Raw genomic sequence first — 24,659 nt, 5'->3', positions numbered from 1 at the left:
CCAGACTTTGAAGAAATAAAGTGTTGTAAGCAAGAGCTTTAGATCTGGCATCAACGCGTTTCGGCTGGGCAGCCTTTCTCAAGATACCAGTGAGGTGGATTCTTGGCCATTTAAAGCCTGATAATTAACTCTTAGGTTACTGATTGTAATTTCATAGCGTGTTAAACTCACGTCTCGATGTTCTGTTTTTCATGGGAGTATAATTTATTTTCTTTGAAGTGTGGTTGATTTTTCAAAAGCTTAGTGATTCGTTATGTTCCAACGTTTTTAGATGCTTTTCATTAAGAAATTTATTGACAGTGTTAAAACATCTGTCTTAATTCTTATCATGTATTATGCAGTTTCATATTACTGTATTCATATGAGATACCAAAAGGAATATAAACTTATATGGATCTTGACATTGGGAAGATGATGTATGTTTATTTGATATAGGTATAATATTATATAATATATATTATATTATATTTTGTTTGCATAGATTTGATCTGATACTAGTGTTATCTATATAAAATGTGATTGGGTTGGGCAATATTTTAATAATGTCAAGGTATATATTCTGAATTTGAAGGCCTCTATTGTTTATAAAGTACCATAGTTGGGGTATGTATTCTCTAAAAAATGACACAATGTGGTTGACAACTAGTGTTTTTTGCATGGTGTGATTAGATACATTATATAATTGCATTAAGATCTAGTTCACTATTAAGATCTTTAGGGTACAGAGTGCACATTTTAAATATTAGTTCAGCTTCCTGGTATAGTCGTGTTTTTTTTTTTTCTTTTTTTCTAAATTCCCTCCTCTACCATCTTTCTTACCTTTCTTTATTCCCCAAAATTTCATATCATTCGGGTTACCTTTATGAAATTGTTTAAAATGGGCATACAGTCAAGTGTTTTCTTTCTTTTTCTAAACTGCGGATGTGTTCCCTTATTCTTTCTTTCAATTTTCTACCTGTTTGGCCTAAATATTGAAGCTCACATGAGCATTGTATTAAATATATGATGTTAGTGTCTGTGCACCATATAGTGTCATTAATCTTAATTACGTTTTGGGTCACCGTTGATTTTACCATTTTGGTCTTAGTGCTGTATTTGCATGATTTACATTCGTGACAAGGAAAGAACCCTGATTAATTATTAGCAACCTTTTGATTTTATATATGACTATATAGATACATTTATATATCTTTTTTATCCAGATTCTGAATCAATTGGAAGACACCGGTGTCAGGTTTTTAACAATGTTTTAAATATGTTTTAAACTTGTCATTTTTTCATATGAATGTTCTAATTAGAAATACCAAAAAAGGAGCTTGTATAATCACATTGCAATTTGTATAGCGCTCATTCTTTCCAAGAGGAATATAAAATTAGAGGTGTAATAAACCACCATTTTAAGGTTTTAAAAACTATTCATTTTTAAATTATATTGGGAATAGCAATCCTTATTGCGCCACCTTATACTACTATTTACTTACAAACTTTGGGATAGCGTTTTTTTAAAGGTGAGCCTGATTCCCTACCGATCAGACAGTCTACTTTTTACTATTTCCTAGCATGTAGTGCTCCAGACGCCTACGTCGGTATCTCTTCAACAAAAGAACACAATGGGAAAGAACAAATAGTAACTATCTTTTAATCGCAATACAATTCTATGGTGCTGCTATAGCCTAACATCAGCCAAGTCTTAATGTTTTTAAAACAAATTAACATAATTGTTTCTGCAATTTATTTTTCAAAAATTAAACTCCACCTACCATTTGCTTTATTTGAAGGAGACAATCTTGGCTTTAGTCTGCAGCAACTGGGTTAGCCACGGTCATAAAATTACTATAAAATGCATTTATTTGCAGTTATCCGTTAAAGGGATATACAAACCAAAAACATTTTCTCTTGTGGTTCAGATTATTCAATTTTAAAAAGTTTCCAATTTGCTTTGTACCCATGTCATTCTTTGAAGAGATACCTAGGTAGCTGTTTGGAGAACTACATGGCTGAATCTAGTGCTTTTGCATATGGATAACATTTCTTGCAAAACTGCCATATAGTGCTCTTATACAGGCACGCTTCTGAGCTTACATCCCGGCTGTTTAAGAGATACTAGGAGTGAAGACATTTTTGCTAATAGAAGTAGATTAGAAAGTTGTTAAAATTGAATTCTGTATCTGAATAGTGGGAAAAAAAAATTGGTTTCCCTTTAAAGCTAATAAGGACAGATATTTAGCAGAGTTGGCATTGAAGAGTCGGTAGGTGCATTTCAAGATCTGAGTATTAGAAATTGCTCAGATTTTCAGAGCTAAATTACATAAGATGGCATCATGAAAATTATACAGCAAAGTAGTTTCAGTAAGTCTTTTATATACAAATCTCAAGGTGTTTTCTGTCCAGTTAAAATGTGATTTATACACCAAATGTTATAGCAATATGGGTAGGGATGGCAGAGAAACTAAGCAGTTAGTTTAAGATGACTTCATCATCACTTTAACTTCACATTTGAATCCATCAGTGCTAATGACTACTGGTTTTGTTCTTGGTATTATCCGATTTGCTCTACGTTCATATGTGATTTCATTTTCAGATGATGTACTTTATATAGTTTTAACATTGCATTAATGTATTTTTGTTTTCATTTTAGGTTATATTCCTTCATGGTCTTGGAGACACTGGGTATGTACAACTTTTAAGATTTGTATTTCTCTGGAATATTTAATCGGTTAACAAATTTGACGCAAACTCAGGCGCCAACCATGATATTGCTAAACCACCATGAAAATGTTAATGCATATTCTTTTCAGCACTTTGTTTTATTATCAGTAGACTAACCAATTGTGTGAGTCTTGGGAGCTTTCTATACAAAAGATTCTCTGTAAAGGTGTAGGATGAATATACTGAAAAATAGGGGGCTGGGCTAAAATTCCATAACCCATGGCCCACTGCATTTTGGGATTTGTCCATTGTCAAGCCTTGTAGTACTTCTAAAATTTAAGATGCAGAAAGACAAACAAGGGTTGGTCTTTGTGGCTACATTGTACTAAGGGATGTTGTAAACAACTTTCTAATTTTACTTCTCTTTTTCTGTTCTCTGGGTATCTTTTGTTGAACAGCAGGAACGTAAGCTCAGGAGCATGCACGAGACTCAAGCACTGTTTTGCAAGAATGTTATCCATTTGGCAGCACCTAATTTGCAGAAATTAAGCACAGAGTACAGTTTTCGCCACAGAAAAAAGAATTGCCATCCGGGTTGGGGCAGTGTAACACTTTGCAATATTGTAACATTTTCTGTTTTTATTAATATTACTTAGTGATTGTAAACAAAGGATTATCTCAACAATATTTGTAATATATAATTACTTTAAAGGGAAATGAAACCCAACATTTTTTCTTTCATGGCTCAGAGCATGTGGTTTTAAACCACTTTCTAACCCCCCCCTATTTTTTATTCGTTCTCTTGGTATCTTTTGTTGAAAAGCAGGGACGTAAGCTTAGGAGCCAGCCCATTTCTGGAGCACTATATGTTTTGCAAAAATGTTATCCCTTTGCAAGAGCACTAGATGGAAGCACTATTTTCTGTCATGCACTGTCAGAAAAAATGTGCAAAAACTGTACCTTTAGGGGTACAACAGCTTGTCACTGGGGAACATATTGGTACCCTTGAAGATTGTACCTTTCAAAGGCAAATTTGGCCTTTTTATGGTACTGCCCCAGTGACGAGCCCTTTGTGCCTCATGATGGCAAATGTGTACACAACATAGTAGTATAATAATGCTCTTTCTTCAAATTTTATTATATAGCATCCAACTTCTGTGTTCTTGTTTATACAGTAATACAATAGCCACACTGCAGTTTGATAAGTGTAGCCAAATAGTAAATTCTAAGACTACTACTGGAATTCCTGTAAGAACCAGGAAAAACAACCAGTTTCAAAAGGAGCAACTCAAGATGTTTTATTTCACACTGTACTAGACTCTAACACCCTATTAAACGTAGGGTGACACATATAAATATATAGAAAACGTATAAAAACATAATAAAATATAACTCTCGAAAGGAAGGGGGATTTAGGGGAGGGATAAACGATAAAACTCAAAACCATACATTGAATTGTCACTATATGCAAATTAGTCTATTTCCCCAGTACACATTTTAATGATGAACCATCTACCAATAGATGGAGCTGTATTACATATGTCAAGGAACTTTCAACCAATAGATGGCGCTATGGCGTGTTACACAATGTATGAACGGTTACAATTTCATTTCATTTTTTTTTTTTTTAAACGGTTCTTGAACAGTTTTTGTTTATTTTATAGAATTGATTTTTTTTCTTTGTAATTTAATATATTTGCATTATGTGTAAGAGTTAACATTTTAATGTTTATATTTAGAACATCAGATAAGTGCTTGTGTGCTATTTAGAACCAGCAACAGTGTTATTGGAGATAAGTTAAGTATTTTTTGTTTCCTTGCTCACCTTGCATATTGCCAACAACCATTGAACATTTAATTATTTTGCTGTACATGTATGTTGAATTCATTTTTGGTGACTGACAGTTATGTGTTCATTGAATAATTGAGGTACACAAATATGGACTTGCAGGATTTGGCAGCCTTGAACCACCCACCCCCCTCAACCTTTTAGTCACACAAGTGATTGTACCTTTTGTGGGGGATTAAATGCTACAGACATGGACCATTTGACAGTTGGAAACATATTTGTACCTTATTTACCCCTAAATGGTACATATTAGTTTCTTAAGGTTTAATTATGATCCATTGAGGGTACAACCACAGTGGATGTACCCCAAGTGTTCACAAACAGACCCCAACAGTGTGTAGTGCTTCAGATGCCTATCTAGGTATCTCTTCAACACAGAATATTATGGGAACAAAGCAAATTTTATAATTAAACTAAATTTGAAACTTTTTTTTTTTTAAATGGTATGCTCTGTCTGATTCACAAAAGAACATTTCTGGGTTTCATATGTTTTTTTTTTTGTTTTTTTTTAATCTGTACAAAGTAAAGGGAAAGTAAATATTGTTTGAACGCTGTCTATTGTTTCTGTTGCAATTTGCTGCTGTTTTGTTAAAGGGATACTAAACCCAAATCTTTTCTTTCATGATTCAGATAGAGCAGGCGATTTTAAGCAATTTTCTAATTTACTCCTGTTATCAATTTTTCTTTGTTCTCTTGCTATCTTTATTTAAAAAGCAGAAATGTAACGCTCAGGAGCTGGCCCATTTTTGGTTCAGAACCTGGGTTACGCTTTCTTATTGGTGGCTACATTTAGCCACCACTATCCAGTTTGCTGAACCTAAGATGGGCCAACTCCTTTGCTCTACTTTCCTGCTTTTTAAATAAAGATGGCAAGAGAACGAAGAAAAATTGATAATGGGAGTAAATTAGAGCATGCAATTTTAAGCAACTTTCTATCTGAATCATGAAAGAAAATATTTGGGTTTTTGTATCCCTTTGTGTTTTTTTTTTTTTTTTTTGGTGTGTTTTTTTTCTTGGGTATCGTTACTACTTTGTTTAAAAATGCATTATCTGTCTAGTACTATTGTAGCTAGCTCTAAAACACCAGTTTTCTTCTATTATCAAATGTGCTTTGTTTTCTTTGTATCTTTTTGTTGAAGTGTGCATCTTAATAGGCTGATAGGGGCTTAGGAGTGTGCACATGTCTTTGGCAACAGTGTTTGCAACTATGTATAACATTGCTATAAATATTGTCGCAAACACTGCTGTCGGACAGCTAAAAACACACACATGCTATGATATCACCTAAGATTGCTCTTTACAAAGAGAACTAAGCAAATTGATAATAGAAGTTAAAGGGCCATAATACCCAAATGTTTAAAAACTTGAAAGTGATGCAGCATAGCTTTAAAAAGCGGACTAGAAAATATCACCTGAACATCTCTATGTAAAAAAGAAAGATATTTTACCTCAAAAGTTTCTCAGTAGCCACATCCCATTGTAAAGGATTTCTAAGCAGCATATTAGTGTGTCTGTCCTGGGACAGCTTAGGGGATGAGCCTCGTGCACTCTCATGTTATTTCCCTATTCAGTTTAAAAGAAGTTTACAATGAAATCTCATGAGAGTTAAGTCAAATCTTATGAGATCACAGTAAAAAGAGTTCATTACCACAGCACTGCTGATGCTGATTGGCTGCTGCATTTCTTCATTTTTTGTTTTTTATTTTTACCTGCAGCTGGGAGCAGCTGAGTATAACTTTTTTACACAGAGCTTACTTTGCTGAGCTGAGGAAATTGTGAGGTAAAATATCTTCCTTTTTTACATAGAGATGCTCAGGTGATATGTTCCTGTCAGCTTTTTACAGTTATACTGCATCAGTTTCAAGTGAATTAGCATATGAGTATTATTTCCCTTTAAGGAAATAATTGTAAAATATCAAGCTCAATCCCCCCCCCCCACATTAGCAACTGGGAACTCATATTCTAGTGTCGAGTGTCATGCACATGCGCCATCACAGTTTGCCTGTCGTGAATGTGTATGCCCTAGTTGCACACATTTTAGTGAACAGTGTGTTGTAAGTGCACTAGAGCAGAATGGGACGTCACTCTAGTGTGCACAGGAGTGACCTATGCATGCTATATGAACATTGTACCGTATGAGAGAACTGCATATCTCTGTCCACTTTATTACTAGCAATAAAAGCAGAAGAACACACATTCTCTTGTGTGAAAAATGTGCTGTGGCATACCAGCTTCTAGCCAGTAGGGAAGGCATGATTGAATAGCACCTTCCATAAATGGTGATTTTTCTGGGGGGAGTTTGGATGAAACTCCACAAATCTAAAAATGGATTAACCCCTTAACGACCGAGGACGTACCCTGCTTTCCGGTTATTGCAGTGATGCCTCGATATCGAGGCATCCTGCAATAACCATCCTTGGCCATCCGATGCAGAGAGAGCCACTCTGTGGCCCTCTCTGCACCGGATATCAATGGCCGCAATCGTTGGTGGGAGCCGACGTGGGTGATGAGTTCATGATGGAAGAGGAGAGCGGGATCGCAGGCAGGATCGCCGGGGGCGTGCACGGGGGAAGGCGGACGCGTGCACAGGGCGGGAGCGGGTGGGAACTGCTACACTATGGAGAACTTTTATGCTGCAAAGTGGGAGAAAGGGGGGTGGGAATTTCAATAAATTATATATAAGGTTTCTTGCAGGGGGAGGGAAGCTATACTACAGAAAAAAAACAAAAACCCAATTTTTTTTTGTAAACTGGGTACTGGCAGACAGCTGCCAGTACCCAAGATGGGTCCCAATAAGGTAGAGAGAGGGGGAGGGTTAGAGAGCTGGTTGGGGGCTAAGGGTGTTTCCTAGACAGCAGCATATGTAAATATGCTTAAAAAAATTAAGATACCTTTTATTTTAGTACTGGCAGACTTTCTGCCAGTACTTAAGATGGTGGGGACAATTGTGGGGTGGGGGAGGGAAGAGAGCTGTTTGGGAGGGATCAGGGGGTGTGATGTGTCAGGTGGGAGGCTGATCTCTACACTAAAGCTAAAATTAACCCTGCAAGCTCCCTACAAGCTACCTAATTAACTCCTTCACTGCTAGACATAATACACGTGTGATGCGCAGCGGCATTTAGCAGCCTTCTAATTACCAAAAAGCAAAGCCATATATGTCTATTTCTGAACAAAGAGAACAGAGAAGCATTTACAACCATTTGTGCCATAATTGCACAAGCTATTTGTAAATCATTTCAGCGAGAAACCTAAAGTTTGTAAAAAAAAAAAAAAAGTGAACAATTTTTTTTTTATTTGATCGCATTTGGCGGTGAAATTATGGCATGAAATATACCAAAATTGGCCTAGATCAATATGTTGGGATGTCTTCTAAAAAGAAATATATACATGTCAAGGGATATTCAGAGATTCCTGAAAGATATCAGTGTTCCAATGTAACTAGTGCTAATTTTGAAAAAAAGTTGTTTGGAAATAGCAAAGTGCTACTTGTATTTATTGCCCTATAACTTGAAAACAAAAGCAAAGAACATGTAAACATTGGGTATTTCTAAACTCAGGACAAAATTTAGAAACTATTTAGCATGGGTGTTTTTTGGTGATTGTAGATTTGTAACAGATTTTGGGTGTCAAAGTTAGAAAAAGTGTGGTTTTTTTTTTGTTTTGTTTTTTTTTGTTTTTTTTTCCATTTTTATTTTTTTCCTCATATTTTATAAAACTTTTTTTATAGTAAATTATAAGATATATGATGAAAATAATGGTATCTTTAGAAAGTCCATTTAATGGTGAGAAAAACGGTTTATAATGTGTGGGTACAGTAAATGAGTGAGGAGAATTACAGCTAAACACAAACACCGCAAAAATGTAAAAATAGCCTTGGTCCCAAACGGACAGTGAAAAAGTGCTGTGGTCATCGGGGCCGCCATCAGGGGGTGACAGGGGTGACTCCTGTCAGGGGCCCAATGGGCTAGGGGGGCCCCATGAGGCAAGAACTAAAAAAAAAAAAAAAAATTGGCAGCCACCAGTGGGTACTACAGCAGAGTGCTAATTGAGCATGGGAAATGTTATTACAAGGAGTAAAGTATTAGCATTTGAGAGGATTTCTGAGTGTGCACTAAACCACTATGCACAGTGTGAGACAGACTTGGCACTTTGTTTATAGAGCGTGTGCCTGAGTCAGATGGCTGATCACTTTCATTTGCAGAGGAGGTAGGAATTACTTAGCAAATGTTTTTTATTTCTTTGTGCAATTTAAGATTGTAACTTCAGTGTGGTAGTAGTTGTATGGTGGGGCCAGGGGTCCATAAAAACACTTTTTTAACAGCAGTGTATTTATGATTATTTGACAATGCTGTAGAAATTCTATATTTAAAACCATGCAGAAATGTTTCCTCCTCAATACACAAATGATATATATTACATTCCAGTTTACTGCCCCTTAATGCAAGGACTTTCCAGACACAAGAGGCATTTTATCTAAGATTTTTACATCTGCATAACATGTTATACTCTCAGACTAAGATTGCTCAGTGTTGGAATGAGACAGGTTAAAACTGTTCAGTTTACTCTACAGCTGACTTAATTTTGAAATACATACCAACAAGCTTAAATCCTGCATTTAACCAGATCTAATGGTATGAGTACCACAGCTTATGGTTCCACCAAGACCATATAGAGTACAGCATTTTCAAAATCCACAAGTACAGCTGACAGATGGGAACATTTGTACACTATATTTGAAGTGGTGCTCTTGGTTGGGGAAAATATCAAACAAACATATGTCAACCTTTTAAAAGTACTTTTCTTCATCTAGCCATCTACCCAGATCATTAATGTACAATTTTGAATTCACAGAATTATTTTTGTATGCACATTTACAAATGTGATTCTTTAAAAAGTGATCTCTTAATTTCTGCATTTTTTTTTTTATCATGCATGTCACACACTGTTGATTAAGGGGATGCAAGGTGCATAAATGTTTCCTCCTGTGGGTGTCTGTGTTTATGTCTTTGTGCTTTGGTTTGTGTCTCTATGAGTGTGTATGTATTTTTTTCTGTTGGTATCTCTGTGAGGGTGGGTGTGTATGTTTTTGAGCTTTTTCTATGGGTGTCTCTGTGAGGGTGGGCATGTGTTTGTCTTTGTGTATTTTCTCTGGATGTCTCTGTGAAGGTTGGTGTGTATGTCTGTGTTTTCTGTGGATGTCTCAGTGAGGGTGTGTGTGTGTCTTTCTGTGTTTTCTGTGGATGTCTCAGTGAGGGTATGTATGTCTTTCTGTGTTTTCTGTGGGTGTCTCTGTGTGTGTGTTTATGTCTTAGTGTGTTTTCTGAGGCTGTATCTGTTGGTGTTTCTTTGGGTGTATGTGCAAGTTTGAGTTTGTGTGTGTGTCCTTTGTATGTTCCTTTTTAGGACATTTTGACCTTACTACTGATTATTCACATCTTTCTACAGACTTTGAGACTAATGAGACCTTTCCGGAAGTCACCAATCTACCATTTAACCTTTAAATTATTGTTTAGGCAGTTCAGCGCCCTTCCTTTCAGCCACTGCATGCTGTTTTCATCATTTAGTTGACATCTTCCTTTACAAAAAGATAATCAGAACTCCATATTTTGTTTTCTAAATCTGCATTTTTTACAAAACTGTAGTTTACCTCATTACTTGTCAGGTCAATGTAAACAAGTGCTAAGTGTCTGTTTGGTTGTCTGTGTCTGAGTTTCTTTGTGTGTTTGCTAGAGTGTCTATATGTGAATCCTTATGTCTGAGTGTGTGTGTGTGTGTTTCAGTGTATGTTACTACCTTTACAACATTTCCATGTTTAAATAGACAATTAAGAATAAAGTGCATATACATTTTAGTCACTTGGTCAAAATTGCACATGTCAAAGGAGGGGGGGGGGGCCCTGATCAATGGTTAAGTCAGGGGCCCCAAAATTTCTAGTGGCGGCCCTGGTGGTCATTAAGGGTTAAAGGGGCATGAAACCCAAAAATGTTTCTTTCATGTTTTAGAGTATATAATTTTAAACAATTTTCCAGTTTACTTATATTATGTAATTTTCTTCATTCTCTCTCTCTCTCTCTCATTTTTCGAAGAAGCAGCAATGCACTACTGTAGCTAGCTTAACGCGTTGACTGTGCCAATACCATGAGGCATTTATGTGCAGCCACCAATCAGCAGCTCTTGAGCCTACCTAGGTATCCTTTTCAACAAAGAATACCAAGAGAACAAAACAAATTGGATAATAGAAGTAAATTTGAGAGTTGTTTTAAAATTAGATGCTCTATCAGAATGAGAGAATTTTTTTTGGCTTTCATGTCCCTTTTTTAATAAAGAATTTCAATTATATTACTGCAGGTACCTTTTTCTATGTATTATATTTATAAACCGTGTACATTTTATCATTTTGCTTCATGGCTCTGTTTAATTTTGGCATTACTGTTCCTTTAATTGTTTAACAAACTGATTTCATAATGGTCTCTGCAACGAACATTGAAAAATGTAATATTACTAATTGTAGCTAAATATGGTCTTAAATTTTAACTTGGTGGTCAGTAAAATCATCTGGGTGGTGTGTCCATTCTATTAGTTTTTACTAAATGTATAAAACCGCATTATCAATTTCCAATGTTTTTTATATGTAAATTTAGTAAAAATTGGCTTTATTCACAAGCCGTTGTTGCTCCGCCCCTCTCATTTACTGTTCTATATAAACTTGAGGCTTACCTATTCTCCACCCTCTCTACATGTTAGACAATTTGCACTTTCCAGACTGACATTTCAAACGCACGCGCATTGGAGCAAATTACGTATACCAAGTAAACATTGAGTCACAAGATTCAATGTTTACTTGGTTCAGTCTGGAGTGAAAGTTTGACTGGATAGTGCGATCGGTCCCTTCTAAAACGAGCATACTTGCCATAATCAAAAATATAAGTAAGTCTATAAGCGGTTACTTCATTTAAAATGAGTAATTACTTCAATCCCATAATATCACATATAACCTTCAACCAAAATATTAAATTATCAATTAAATATTTACTATCCTTGTTACCATTAGTAATAATCGTCTATAATAATTTAGCTGAAATAATAAAATTACATCAAATAAAAAAAAATAAATGCAAATATTAACTAGTTTTCAATAAGAAACATTATTGGCCAAATTGTGTATATAACAAACAAGGTGGGACCCTACTTACTGGCTTTGTTCCAAATAAACAATTAATCGTTTGACAATACACAGTTCACTGTTTACTTTGACGTGCCGTGTGTAAAATGAGATTCAAAGCGCATGCGTTAAAAAGCGCGTTCATGTATTATCAACGCTCCTGATTGGTTGGCCATATGCTGTGAAGAATGCAATACTGCGCTTGCGTAAATCAGGTTGCATAGAAGTAAGCCTGTCTGGCGAACTGATTGTTATCTTATTCTACCAATCTATGTTACATCACAGGGGGCAGGAGAAAGACTGCATTAGACGCAGCAATTAGACAAAGATTTGTAAGTGTTTTTACATACATACCATTACATGAGATTGAGTGTGTAAATTGAATGTAATATAACAATAGCAATAAAATAATCTATGTATACAGAGTTTACCATCCCTTTTAAATAGATCTTGGGGAAAAACGCTGGAATATCTTGTTTGTTGTTTGTTTTTTAATAGAATGCTGTTTTTTTAAGATCAATTATTTTATTACATTGATTAGTTATGGACTTAGCTATTCAGGAAAGTGGTTCTTGTGAAAAATCATGGTGCCAGTTGCCAGGATAATTCCTAATTTTATGTTGATAAAATCTTTTATTTTAATGGAGTCTCTGTAACTCTTTTATTGCTGAACCACTTTTCACTCCTGTGCTGAAGCATTTGTTTTCACCACAGCTAGTTTATAAAGTAAAAAAAAAAAAAAGCTAAAATGTAACTTTCAGCTAAAAGATATGAAACCCAAAAAAATGTGTTTTGTGATTTAGACAGGGCATAGCATTTTAACCTCTTAAGGACATATGACGGAATTTTTCCGTCATAAAACAATTGAGCAAACAGAAAGCTGTGTCCTTAAAGGGTTAATTAAACGTTCCAATTTACTTCTGTTATCAAATTTGCTTAGTTCCCATGATATTCTGTGTTAGATACCTAGGTAGGCAACTGGAGCACTACATGGCAGGAAATAGTGATGCCATCTAGTGCGTTTGCAAATGGATAACATTCTTGCTACACTGCTGTTATATAGTGCTCCAGAAATGGGCTGGCTCCTAAGCTTACGTCCATGCTTTTCAACGAATGATACCAAGAGAACCAAGGAAAATTGGTAATAGAAGTAAATTGGAAAGATGTTTGGAATTACATGCTCTATCTGAATCATGAATGAACATTTTTGGGTTTCTTTTCCCTTAAATATACATAAAACGGTGTAATAAAATATCTAATTGTGCAAATTTAATGTAAAGTAAAAAAATATATACACTTCTGGTTTTGCATAGGGGGGACTTAACTGAACCAAATTTATAAAATTCTTGTACTAAAACTTAAGCCTAGATAGTTTTTCCTAACATGTCACCAGTTTTTTCACCTGACAAGATTTCCTGCTTATACCGGTAAGTTTGTAATTGCTCCAAGAGAAAAATAAATACATGTGGGAGCTGTACTACTAGCAGCTAAACAAACCAAAGCTAGAGGTTGCTGCCAGGTGATATGATTGCTACAAATATCACTTGACCACTGTAAGGACAAGACATCCCCTATTTCAATTATGGTAGGCCCCTTTTTCACATGGGTTTTCTTATGATAAATATCTATTGTGTAGGTGGTGGTGAAGCTTTCTTTAGGGTGCTGCATTTCTCTCTATTGATTATCTGCATCTTCCAGTGACATAAATGCCCCATTACAAAGGACAGGTTACATGTCCCTCTCAGTGGTAGAGGCATTGATTATAGACTCAGTAAGAGCCTCACCACTATTGGTAATGAAGTGCTTGTGAACACCTTCTCATTGTGCGTAATGTTGTGATATTGCAATACATCAGAACTGTTGTGGGGATACAGCTTGTAAATCATATTGCCTCTAGTTAACAAGAGAAGTGCTACTGATAAAGTACAACATGATGGTGCGCTCCGCGCACAGCAGGGAAACCAGAGGTCGGTCGTATGTCTTCGGCTGCGTGATATGCAAGATGGGTCGAGCAGTACAACTGAGACATGGGAATGCCCTCTGTTCATTTTCAGTAGGGTGGGCGGACTTATGATTGGCTGTACTAACCAATTTCAGGAATATAAAAAAATGCTTTAAGTGGATGGGCAGTGCAAACAGGGGTGTAACTGTGTAACAATATGATTTTAAATAGCTTATGGAAACATCTGCAACAGTTAAAGGGACATAAAACCCAAGAACTTTCTTTCATGATTTAAATAGGATTTTTTTTTTTTAATTTTAAAACTATTTGCTTCTATTATCTATTTTTCTTCATTTTCTTGGTATCCTTTTGTTGAAAAGCAAGTAGGAAGGTGTAGGAGCGTGCATTTAATTGGTGCAATATATGGCAGGAATACATTTGCAAGAATAGTAGGTGTCTGCTGTGTTTCCCGTCATGCACTGCTCCAGAAATGTGTACGCTACCTATCTAGTTAGCTCTTCATAAAAAATAAAAAAAAAGTTTTTTTTTTTTTTTAATTGTACCCTCTGTCTGAATCCAGAAATATTCCCTTTAACTGCACTTATGGACGGTAAACACCTAGTAATTTAAAAGATTTGTCTCCAGTCAAATTAGCATACTGGGTAATGTGGACATTTTGGCTGCAATTCTTTTTAATAAGCAAGACCCACAACTGCATATACTTGCTTCTTAACAAAAGTGTACTTACCCAATCACCATAATCTGGTGCGTGCTATCCCACCTCCACTTACAGCTTCGTCTTGGCGCCACCCATTACCTAGAAATGAGGAGCATCTTTGCAAATAAACAAGTACTTAAAACACGCTAGCTTTAACTGCCACTACATCCTCTACCACAGAAAATTAACCAAATATTGTATATTTTGATATTGTTCATATTACACATTGTATCCACAACATATCAATATATTAGAAACTGCTACTTCTATATTACGATCCGAGAGTTAAAAGAACCCTAAACATCCATATTTTAGCCTTCCCGATTCCATTCTTAATTTAGTAACATAAAGTTTAACTAGCTGCTATCATAACTGTACTTAGTTGCAAAATATACATGGCTATATGGCTTTACAAAAGTATGTATTTTTAAGGTTAAATTTAACTAGAAGATCCAACAAGCATACAATGCATGTTTTGCCAATATAAAATAAGCTGCAAGGACCGAAAGCTGGGACCCCCATTGGTCAATGACTGAAGAGGGAGATCATTACAGCATATGCTTCAGAAAACTGATTCAGTACAATGTTATATGAAAAGACCTGGCTGAATTATTTCCTGTTTATTAAAAACCTGTTTTCTACATTGACATTATCATGTGTACATTTTTATAAGGGAGAAAACAAACTATATTTTTATGTTCCACAGGCATGGCTGGGCTGAAACAATGGCAAGCATAAGAAGTCCTCATGTCAAATACATCTGCCCACACGCGTAAGTTGTTTGTTACAACAGCACATTTGATTTTTATTTGCGTTATGCATGAACCAGCACTAATTGGCTAAAATGCAAGTTTGTAAAAAGTACTGAGATAAGGGGGCAGTCTGTAGAGGCTTTAATACAGGTAATCATAGAGGTAAAAGGTATATTGTGCTTATGCAAATCTGGGGAATGGGTAATAAAGGGATTATCTATCATTTAAAACAATACAAATTTTCAAGTAGACTATATCTTTAACATTTAAGCAATGGCACCATGATTTAGAAACCTCTCTGTGCCTCCCACTTTTCCATGCTGGTCACCACCAGCCACATCTAAAATTTACATCTGGATTTTATTTCTAGGCCTTGGAGCTATGAAATACAAAATGCAAATTCACATTTCTTTCATGTAATTGGCAAGAGTCCATGAGCTAGTGACATATGGGATATACAATCCTACCAGGAGGGGCAAAGTTTCCCAAACCTCAAAATGCCTATAAATACACCCCTCACCACACCCACAATTCAGTTTTTTACAAACTTTGCCCCCTATGGAGGTGGTGAAGTTTGTGCTTCTCAGCATTTTGAAGCCTGTTTCCTCTGAGTACAGTGAATGTCAGAGGGATGTGAAGGGAGTATCTACCTATTGAATTCTATGGTTTCCCTAGTGGGAAATCTTTTTCATAGGTTCTCTGTTATCGGTCGTAGAGATTCATCTCCTACCTCCCTTTTTCAGATCGACGATATACTCTCATATTCCATTACCTCTACTGATCACTGTTTCAGTACTGGTTTGGCTATCTGCTATATGTGGATGGGTGTCTTTCGGTAAGTATGTTTTCATTACTTAAGACACACTCGGCTATGGTTTGGCACTTTATGTATTAATATAAAGCTCTAAATATATGTATTGTACTTATATTTGCCATGAGTCAGGTTTATGTATATTTCCTTTTGCAGACTATCAGTTTCATATTTGGGAAAAAACATATTTAGGAAAATATTTTTCTTACATGGGGTATAGTCTTTTTTTCAAATTGACTGCTTTTTCATTAAATTTTCGCGGGCAAAATTAGGCTCGCGAGGTTGCAAAATGCTGATGTTTATTGCGTAATTTTTGGCGCAAGATTTTTTTTTTTGGGCGCGAAAGTACGTTTGCATTTTTTTCCCATTCCTGAAACTGCCATATAAGGAAATTGATAATTTTGCTTTATATGTTGTTTTTTCTCTTACATTTGCAAGATGTCTCAATCTGATCCTGTCTCAGAAACCACTGTTGGATTCCAGTGCCTGATAACAGTTCTACCAAAGCTAAGTGTATCTGTTGTAAATTTTGTGGAGATTATATCTCCAGCTGTGGTATGTAATAGTTGTCATGATAAGCTTTTACATGCAGAGAATGTATCCATCAGTAGTACAATGCCTGTTGTTCCTTCAACATCTAATGTACATGATATCCCTGTGAATATAAAAGATTTTATTGCCGATGCGATTCAGAAGGCTTTGTCTGCTATCCCGCCTTCTAATAAACGTAAAAGGTCTTTTAAAACTTCTCATAAAGTTGATGAAATTTCAAATGACCAACATACTGAATTATCCTCCCCTGAGGATCTATCTGATTTAAAAGATCCTACCTCAGATTGACACTGACAAATCTACTTATTTATTTAAAATGGAGTATATTTGTTCCTTGTTAAGAGGTGTTGATTATGTTGGATATTGAGGAAATTAGTCTTCTTGGTACTAAAACTAGTAAACTTTTAAATTCTGTTTATAAACCTCCTGTGGTTACTCCAGAGGTTTTTCCAGTTCCTGATGCTATTTCTGATATGGTTTCTAAGGAATGGAATAGGCCTGGTACTTCTCTTATCCCTTGTTCAAGGTTTAAAAAATTGTATCCTTTGCCAGCAGTTAGATTGGAGTTTTGGGAAAAGATCCCTAAAGTTGATGGGGCTATTTCCAAACCTACTACTATTCCTATGGAAGATAGTACTTCCTTTGAGGACCCTTTAGATAGGAAATTTGAATCTTATCCAAGGAAAGCTTATTTATAGTCTGGCTATCTTCTCAGGCCTGCCATTTCTATGACTGATGTTGCAGCTGCATCAACTTTTTGGTTGGAAAGTTTAGTGCAACAGGGAATGGATCCTGATTTTGTCTAGGATTGTTTGCTTGCTTCAACATGCTAATCATTTTATCTGTGATGCCATTTTTGATATCATCAAAATTGATGTTAAATCTGTCTTTAGCTATTTTAGCTAGAAGAGCTTTGTGGCTCAAATAATGGAATGCTGACATGGTATATAAGTCTATATTACTATCTCTTTCTTCCCAAAGTAATAATTTATTTGGTTCTCAGTTGGATTTGATTATTTCAACTGTCACTGGGGAGAAGGGAGTTTTTTTGCCTCAAGATAAGACCTAAGGGTAAATCTAAAGCTTCTAACAGTTTTTGTTCCTTTCGACAAAATAAGGAACAGAAACCCAATCCTTCCCCCAAAGAATCTGGTTCCAATTGCAAACCTTCTTTAAGTTGGAGTAAATCCAAGCCGTTTAAGAAACCAAAGCCAGCCCCCAAGTCTGCATGAAGGTACGGCCCTCATTCCAGCTCAGCTGGTAGGGGCAGATTAAGATTCTTCCAAAGCATTTGGGCAGATTCTGTCCAAAATCAATGGATTCAGAGTATTGTCTCTCAAGAGTACCGAATAGGATTTAGAGTAAGACCTCCTGTGAGGATTTTTTTTCTCTCACGCATCCCAGCAAATCCAGTAAAGGCTCAAGCTTTTCTGAAGTGTGTTTCAGACCTGGAGCTTTCAGGGTTAATCATACCAGTTCCGTTTCAGGAACAGGGTCTGGGGTTTTATTCAAATCTATTCATTGTCCCAAAGAAAGAAAATTCATTCAGGCCAGTTCTGGATCTGAAAATTTTTAATAGTTTTGTAAGAGTGCCAACTTTCAAAATGGTGACTATAAGGACATTTCTGCCTTTTGTTCAGCAAGGTCATTATATGTCCATGATAGACTTACAGGATGCATATCTTCATATTTCGATTAATCCAGAACACAATCGGTTTCTGAGATTCTCTTTTCTAGACAAGCATTGCCAATTTGTCGCTCTTCCATTTGGCCTAGCGACAGCTCCAAGAATCTTTTCAAAGGTTCTCGGTGCCCTACTCTCTGTAATCAGAGAACGGGGTATTGCGGTGTTTCCTTATTTGGACGATATCTTGGTATTAGCTCAGTCTTTACATTCTGCAGAATCTCACACAAATCAACTAGTGTTGTTTCTTCAAAGACATGGTTGTAGGATCAATTTACCAAAAAGTTTTTTGATTCCTCAGACAAGGGTCACCTTTTTAGGTTTCCAGATAGATTCAGTGTCCATGACTCTGTCTCTAACAGACAAGAGACGATTAAAATTGGTTTCAGCATGTCTGAACCTTCAGTCTCCATCATTCCCTTCAGTAGCTATGTGATTTGTATGCTGAATCAATGGTGCAGGGATTATACAAAGATAACACAATTAATATCCTTAAATCCCAATGTTCGACTCTCTCCTGCTTGGTGGTTAGATCGCCATTGTATAGTACAAAGGGCTTCTTTTGTTCGTCCAAACTGGACTGTGATCACAACAGATGCAAGTCTTTCAGGTTGGGGAGCTGTCTGGGGATCTCTGACAGCACAAGGGGTTTGGAAATCTCAAGAGGCGAGGTTACCAATCAATATTTTAGAACTCCGTGCTATTTTCAGGGCTCTTCAGGTTTGGCCTCTGTTGAAGAGTGAACCATGCATTTGTTTTCAGACAGACAATATCACAACTGTGGCTTATGTCAATCATCAGGGTGGGACTCAGTCCCCTAGCTATGAAAGAAGTATCTTGGATACTTTCTTGGGCGGAATCCAGCTCCTGTCTAATTTCTGCGGTACATATCCCAGGTATTAGACAATTGGGAAGCGGATTATCTCAGCTGTCAGACTTTACGTCCGGGGGAGTGGTCGCTCCATCCAGATGTGTTTTCTCAGATTGTTCAGATGTAGGGTTTTCCATAAATAGATCTGATGGCTTCCCATCTAAACATGAAACTTCCCAGGTATCTGTCCAGGTCCAGGGATCCTCAGGCGGAGGCAGTGGATGCGTTAGCAGTTCCTTGGTGTTACCAACCTGCTTATATCTTCCCACCTCTTGTTCTTCTTCCAAGAGTGATTTCCAAGATCATCATGGAACAATCGTTTGTGTTTCTGGTAGCTCCAGCATGGCCTCACAAGTTTTGGTATGCGGATCTTGTCCGGATGTCCAGTTGCCAACCTTGGCCACTTCCTTTAAGACCAGACCTTCTCTCTCAAGATCCGTTTTTCCATCAGGATCTCAAATCATTAAATTTGAAGGTATGGAAATTGAACTCCTATTGCTTAGTCATAGAGGTTTCTCTGACTCACTGATTAATACTATGTTACAGGCTTGTAAATCTGTTTCTAGGAAGATTTATTATCGAGTTTGGAAGACTTATATTTCATGGTCTTCTTCTCATAAATTCTCTTGGCATTCTTTTAGAATTCCTAGAATTTTACAGTTTCTTCAGGATGGTTTGGATAAAGGTTTGTCTGCAAGTTCCTTGAAAGGACAAATCTCTGCTCTTTCTGTTTTTATTTCACAGAAAGATTGCTTAGCTTCCTGATATTTACTGTTTTGTTCAGGCTTTGGTCCGTATCAAGTCTGTCATTAAATCAATCTCTCCTCAGTCTTAATTTGGTTTTGAAGGCTTTACAAGCTCCTCCTTTTGAGCCTATGCATTCTTTGGACATTAAACTACTTTCTTGGAAAGTGTTGTTCCTTTTGGTCATCTCTTCTGCTAGAAAAGTTTCTGAATTATCTGCTCTTTCTTGTGAATCTCCTTTTCTGATTTTCCATCAAGATAAGGCAGTTTTGCGGACTTCATTTAAATTTCTACCTAAGGTTGTGAATTCTAACAACATTAATAGAGAAATTGTTGTTCTTTCTTTGTGTCCTAATCCTAAGAATTCTTTGGAGAGATCCTTACATTCTTTGGATGTTGTAAGAGTTTTGAAATATTATATTAAAGCTACTAAAGATTTCAGGAAAACTTTTAGCCTATTTGTTTTTTCTGGTTCTAGGAAAGGTCAGAAAGCTTCTGCCATTTCCTTGGCATCTTGGTTACAGCTTTTGATTCATCAAGCTTATTTTTAGTCGGGTCAGGCCCCGCCTCAGATTTACAGCTCATTCTACTAGATCAGTCTCCACTTTGTGGGCTTTTATGAATTAAGCTTCAGTTGATCAGATTTGCAAAGCAGCAACTTGGTCTTCTTTGCATACATTTACTAATTTCTAACGTTTTTATGTATTTGCTTCTTCGGAAGCAGTTTTTGGTAGAAAAAGTTCTTCTTGCAGCTATTTCAGTTTGATTCCTCTGCTTATGTTTAAGTATTTTTATTTTCAACTATGAGGGAAAAAAGCATATATTTATATTTTTTTTATTTTTTTTTTTTTGGTTGTGGATTAATTTTTTCAGCGGAAAATGGCTGTTTTTTTTTTTTTTTTTTTTTTTTTATCCCTCCCTCTCTAGTAACTCTTCTGTGGAGTTCCACATCTTGGGTATTACTATCCCATACGTCACTAGCTCATGGACACTTGCCAATGACATGAAAGAAAACATAATTTATGTAAGAACTTACCTGATAAATGAATTTCTTTCATATTGGCAAGAGTCCATGAGACCCACCCTTTTCTTTCATGTAATTAGCAAGAGTCCATGAGCTAGTGACGTATGGGATATACATTCCTACCAGGAGGGGCAAAGTTTCCCAAACCTCAAAATGCCTATAAATACACCCCTCACCACACCCACAATTCAGTTTTACAAACTTTGCCTCCGATGGAGGTGGTGAAGTAAGTTTGTGCTAGATTCTACGTTGATATGCGCTCCGCAGCAAGTTGGAGCCCGGTTTTCCTCTCAGCGTGCAGTGAATGTCAGAGGGATGTGAGGAGAGTATTGCCTATTTGAATGCAGTGATCTCCTTCTACGGGGTCTATTTCATAGGTTCTCTGTTATCGGTCGTAGAGATTCATCTCTTACCTCCCTTTTCAGATCGACGATATACTCTTATATATACCATTACCTCTGCTGATTCTCGTTTCAGTACTGGTTTGGCTTTCTACAAACATGTAGATGAGTGTCCTGGGGTAAGTAAATCTTATTTTCTGTGACACTCTAAGCTATGGTTGGGCACTTTGTTTATAAAGTTCTAAATATATGTATTCAAACATTTATTTGCCTTGACTCAGAATGTTCAACTTTCCTTATTTTTCAGACAGTCAGTTTCATATTTGGGATAATGCATTTGATTTAATCATTTTTTCTTACCTTCAAAAATTTGACTTTTTTCCCTGTGGGCTGTTAGGCTCGCGGGGGCTGAAAATGCTTCATTTTATTGCGTCATTCTTGGCGCGGACTTTTTTGGCGCAAAAATTCTTTTCTCCAACATAGGTGTGTCCGGTCCACGGCGTCATCCTTACTTGTGGGATATTCTCTTCCCCAACAGGAAATGGCAAAGAGCCCAGCAAAGCTGGTCACATGATCCCTCCTAGGCTCCGCCTACCCCAGTCATTCTCTTTGCCGTTGTACAGGCAACATCTCCACGGAGATGGCTTAGAGTTTTTTAGTGTTTAACTGTAGTTTTTGTTATTCAATCAAGAGTTTGTTATTTTAAAATAGTGCTGGTATGTACTATTTACTCTGAAACAGAAAAGAGATGAAGATTTCTGTTTGTAAGAGGAAAATGATTTTAGCAACCGTTACTAAAATCCATGGCTGTTCCACACAGGACTGTTGAGAGGAATTAACTTCAGTTGGGGGAACAGTGAGCAGTCTTTTGCTGCATGAGGTATGACACATTCTAACAAGACGATGTAATGCTGGAAGCTGTCATTTTCCCTATGGGATCCGGTAAGCCATTTTTATTCAGACAGTAAATAAGGGCTTCACAAGGGCTTATTAAGACTGTAGACATTTTCTGGGCTAAATCGATTCATATATTACACATATTTAGCCTTGAGGAATCATTTAATCTGGGTATTTTGGTAAAATAATATCGGCAGGCACTGTTTTAGACACCTTATTCTTTAGGGGCTTTCCCTAATCATAGGCAGAGCCTCATTTTCGCGCCGGTATTGCGCACTTGTTTTTGAGAGGCATGACATGCAGTCGCATGTGTGAGGAGCTCTGATACATAGAAAAGACTTTCTGAAGGCGTCATTTGGTATCGTATTCCCCTTTGGGCTTGGTTGGGTCTCAGCAAAGCAGATACCAGGGACTGTAAAGGGGTTAAAGTTAAAGACGGCTCCGGTTCCGTTATTTTAAGGGTTAAAGCTTCCAAATTTGGTGTGCAATACTTTTAAGGCTTTAAGACACTGTGGTGAAATTTTGGTGAATTTTGAACAATTCCTTCATACTTTTTCGCAATTGCAGTAATAAAGTGTGTTCAGTTTAAAATTTAAAGTGACAGTAACGGTTTTATTTTAAAACGTTTTTTGTACTTTGTTATCAAGTTTATGCCTGTTTAACATGTCTGAACTACCAGATAGACTCTGTTCTGAATGTGGGGAAGCCAGGGTTCCTTCTCATTTAAATAAATGTGATTTATGTGACACTGAAAATGATGCCCAAGATGATTCCTCAAGTGAGGGGAGTAAGCATGGTACTGCATCATTCCCTCCTTCGTCTACACGAGTCTTGCCCACTCAGGAGGCCCCTAGTACATCTAGCGCGCCAATACTCCTTACTATGCAACAATTAACGGCTGTAATGGATAATTCTATCAAAAACATTTTAGCCAAAATGCCCACTTATCAGCGTAAGCGCGACTGCTCTGTTTTAGATACTGAAGAGCATGAGGACGCTGATGATAATGGTTCTGAAATGCCCCTACACCAGTCTGAGGGGGCCAGGGAGGTTTTGTCTGAGGGAGAAATTTCAGATTCAGGGAAAATTTCTCAACAAACTGAACCCGATGTGATTACATTTAAATTTAAGTTGGAACATCTCCGCGCTCTGCTTAAGGAGGTATTATCCACTCTGGATGATTGTGAGAATTTGATCATCCCAGAGAAACTATGTAAAATGGACAAGTTCCTAGAGGTCCCGGGGCTCCCAGAAGCTTTTTCTATACCCAAGCGGGTGGCGGACATTGTAAATAAAGAATGGGAAAGGCCCGGTATACCTTTCGTCCCTCCCCCCATATTTAAAAAATTGTTTCCTATGGTCGACCCCAGAAAGGACTTATGGCAGACAGTCCCCAAGGTCGAGGGAGCGGTTTCTACTTTAAACAAACGCACCACTATACCCATAGAAGATAGTTGTGCTTTCAAAGATCCTATGGATAAAAAATTAGAAGGTTTGCTTAAAAAGATGTTTGTTCAGCAGGGTTACCTTCTACAACCAATTTCATGCATTGTCCCTGTCACTACAGCCGCGTGTTTCTGGTTCGATGAGCTAGTAAAGGCGATCGATAGTGATTCTCCTCCTTATGAGGAGATTATGGACAGAATCCGTGCTCTCAAATTGGCTAATTCTTTCACCCTAGACGCCACTTTGCAATTGGCTAGGTTAGCGGCAAAGAATTCTGGGTTTCCTATTGTGGCGCGCAGAGCGCTTTGGTTGAAATCTTGGTCAGCTGATGCGTCTTCCAAGAACAAACTCCTTAACATTCCTTTCAAGGGGAAAACGCTGTTTGGCCCTGACTTGAAAGAGATTATCTCTGATATCACTGGGGGTAAGGGCCACGCCCTTCCTCAGGATAGGTCTTTCAAGGCCAAAAATAAACCTAATTTTCGTCCCTTTCGTAGAAACGGACCAGCCCCAAGTGCTACGTCCTCTAAGCAAGAGGGTAATACTTCTCAAGCCAAGCCAGCCTGGAGACCAATGCAAGGCTGGAACAAGGGAAAGCAGGCCAAGAAACCTGCTACCAAGACAGCATGAAATGTTGGCCCCCGATCCGGGACCGGATCTGGTGGGGGGCAGACTCTCTCTCTTCGCTCAGGCTTGGGCAAGAGATGTTCTGGATCCTTGGGCACTAGAAATAGTCTCCCAAGGTTATCTTCTGGAATTCAAGGGGCTTCCCCCAAGGGGGAGGTTCCACAGGTCTCAATTGTCTTCAGACCACATAAAAAGACAGGCATTCTTACATTGTGTAGAAGACCTGTTAAAAATGGGAGTGATTCATCCTGTTCCATTAGGAGAACAAGGGATGGGGTTCTACTCCAATCTGTTCATAGTTCCCAAAAAAGAGGGAACGTTCAGACCAATCTTAGATCTCAAGATCTTAAACAAGTTTCTCAAGGTTCCATCGTTCAAAATGGAAACCATTCGAACAATTCTTCCTTCCATCCAGGAAGGTCAATTCATGACCACGGTGGATTTAAAGGATGCGTATCTACATATTCCTATCCACAAGGAACATCATCGGTTCCTAAGGTTCGCATTCCTGGACAAGCATTACCAGTTCGTGGCGCTTCCTTTCGGATTAGCCACTGCTCCAAGGATTTTCACAAAGGTACTAGGGTCCC

General features: G+C 37.2%; 1 protein-coding gene across 1 annotated transcript in view; it reads left to right on the top strand.

Moving 5' to 3' along the window:
* The window catches only part of LYPLA1 (lysophospholipase 1), a 186,587-nt gene that overhangs the window by 20,048 nt on the left and 141,880 nt on the right, over nt 1-24,659 (top strand). The window contains exons 2-3 of the mRNA XM_053715044.1: nt 2,639-2,670; nt 15,027-15,092. Coding sequence (XP_053571019.1) covers nt 2,639-2,670; nt 15,027-15,092 — 98 coding nt within the window. The remainder of the gene's footprint in view (nt 1-2,638; nt 2,671-15,026; nt 15,093-24,659) is intronic.

This window comes from Bombina bombina, chromosome 5 (genome assembly GCF_027579735.1).
Source record: "Bombina bombina isolate aBomBom1 chromosome 5, aBomBom1.pri, whole genome shotgun sequence".
Classification (NCBI taxonomy): domain Eukaryota; kingdom Metazoa; phylum Chordata; class Amphibia; order Anura; family Bombinatoridae; genus Bombina; species Bombina bombina.
Note: the sequence above shows the minus strand (reverse complement) of the source record. Positions and strands in the feature narration are given on the sequence as shown.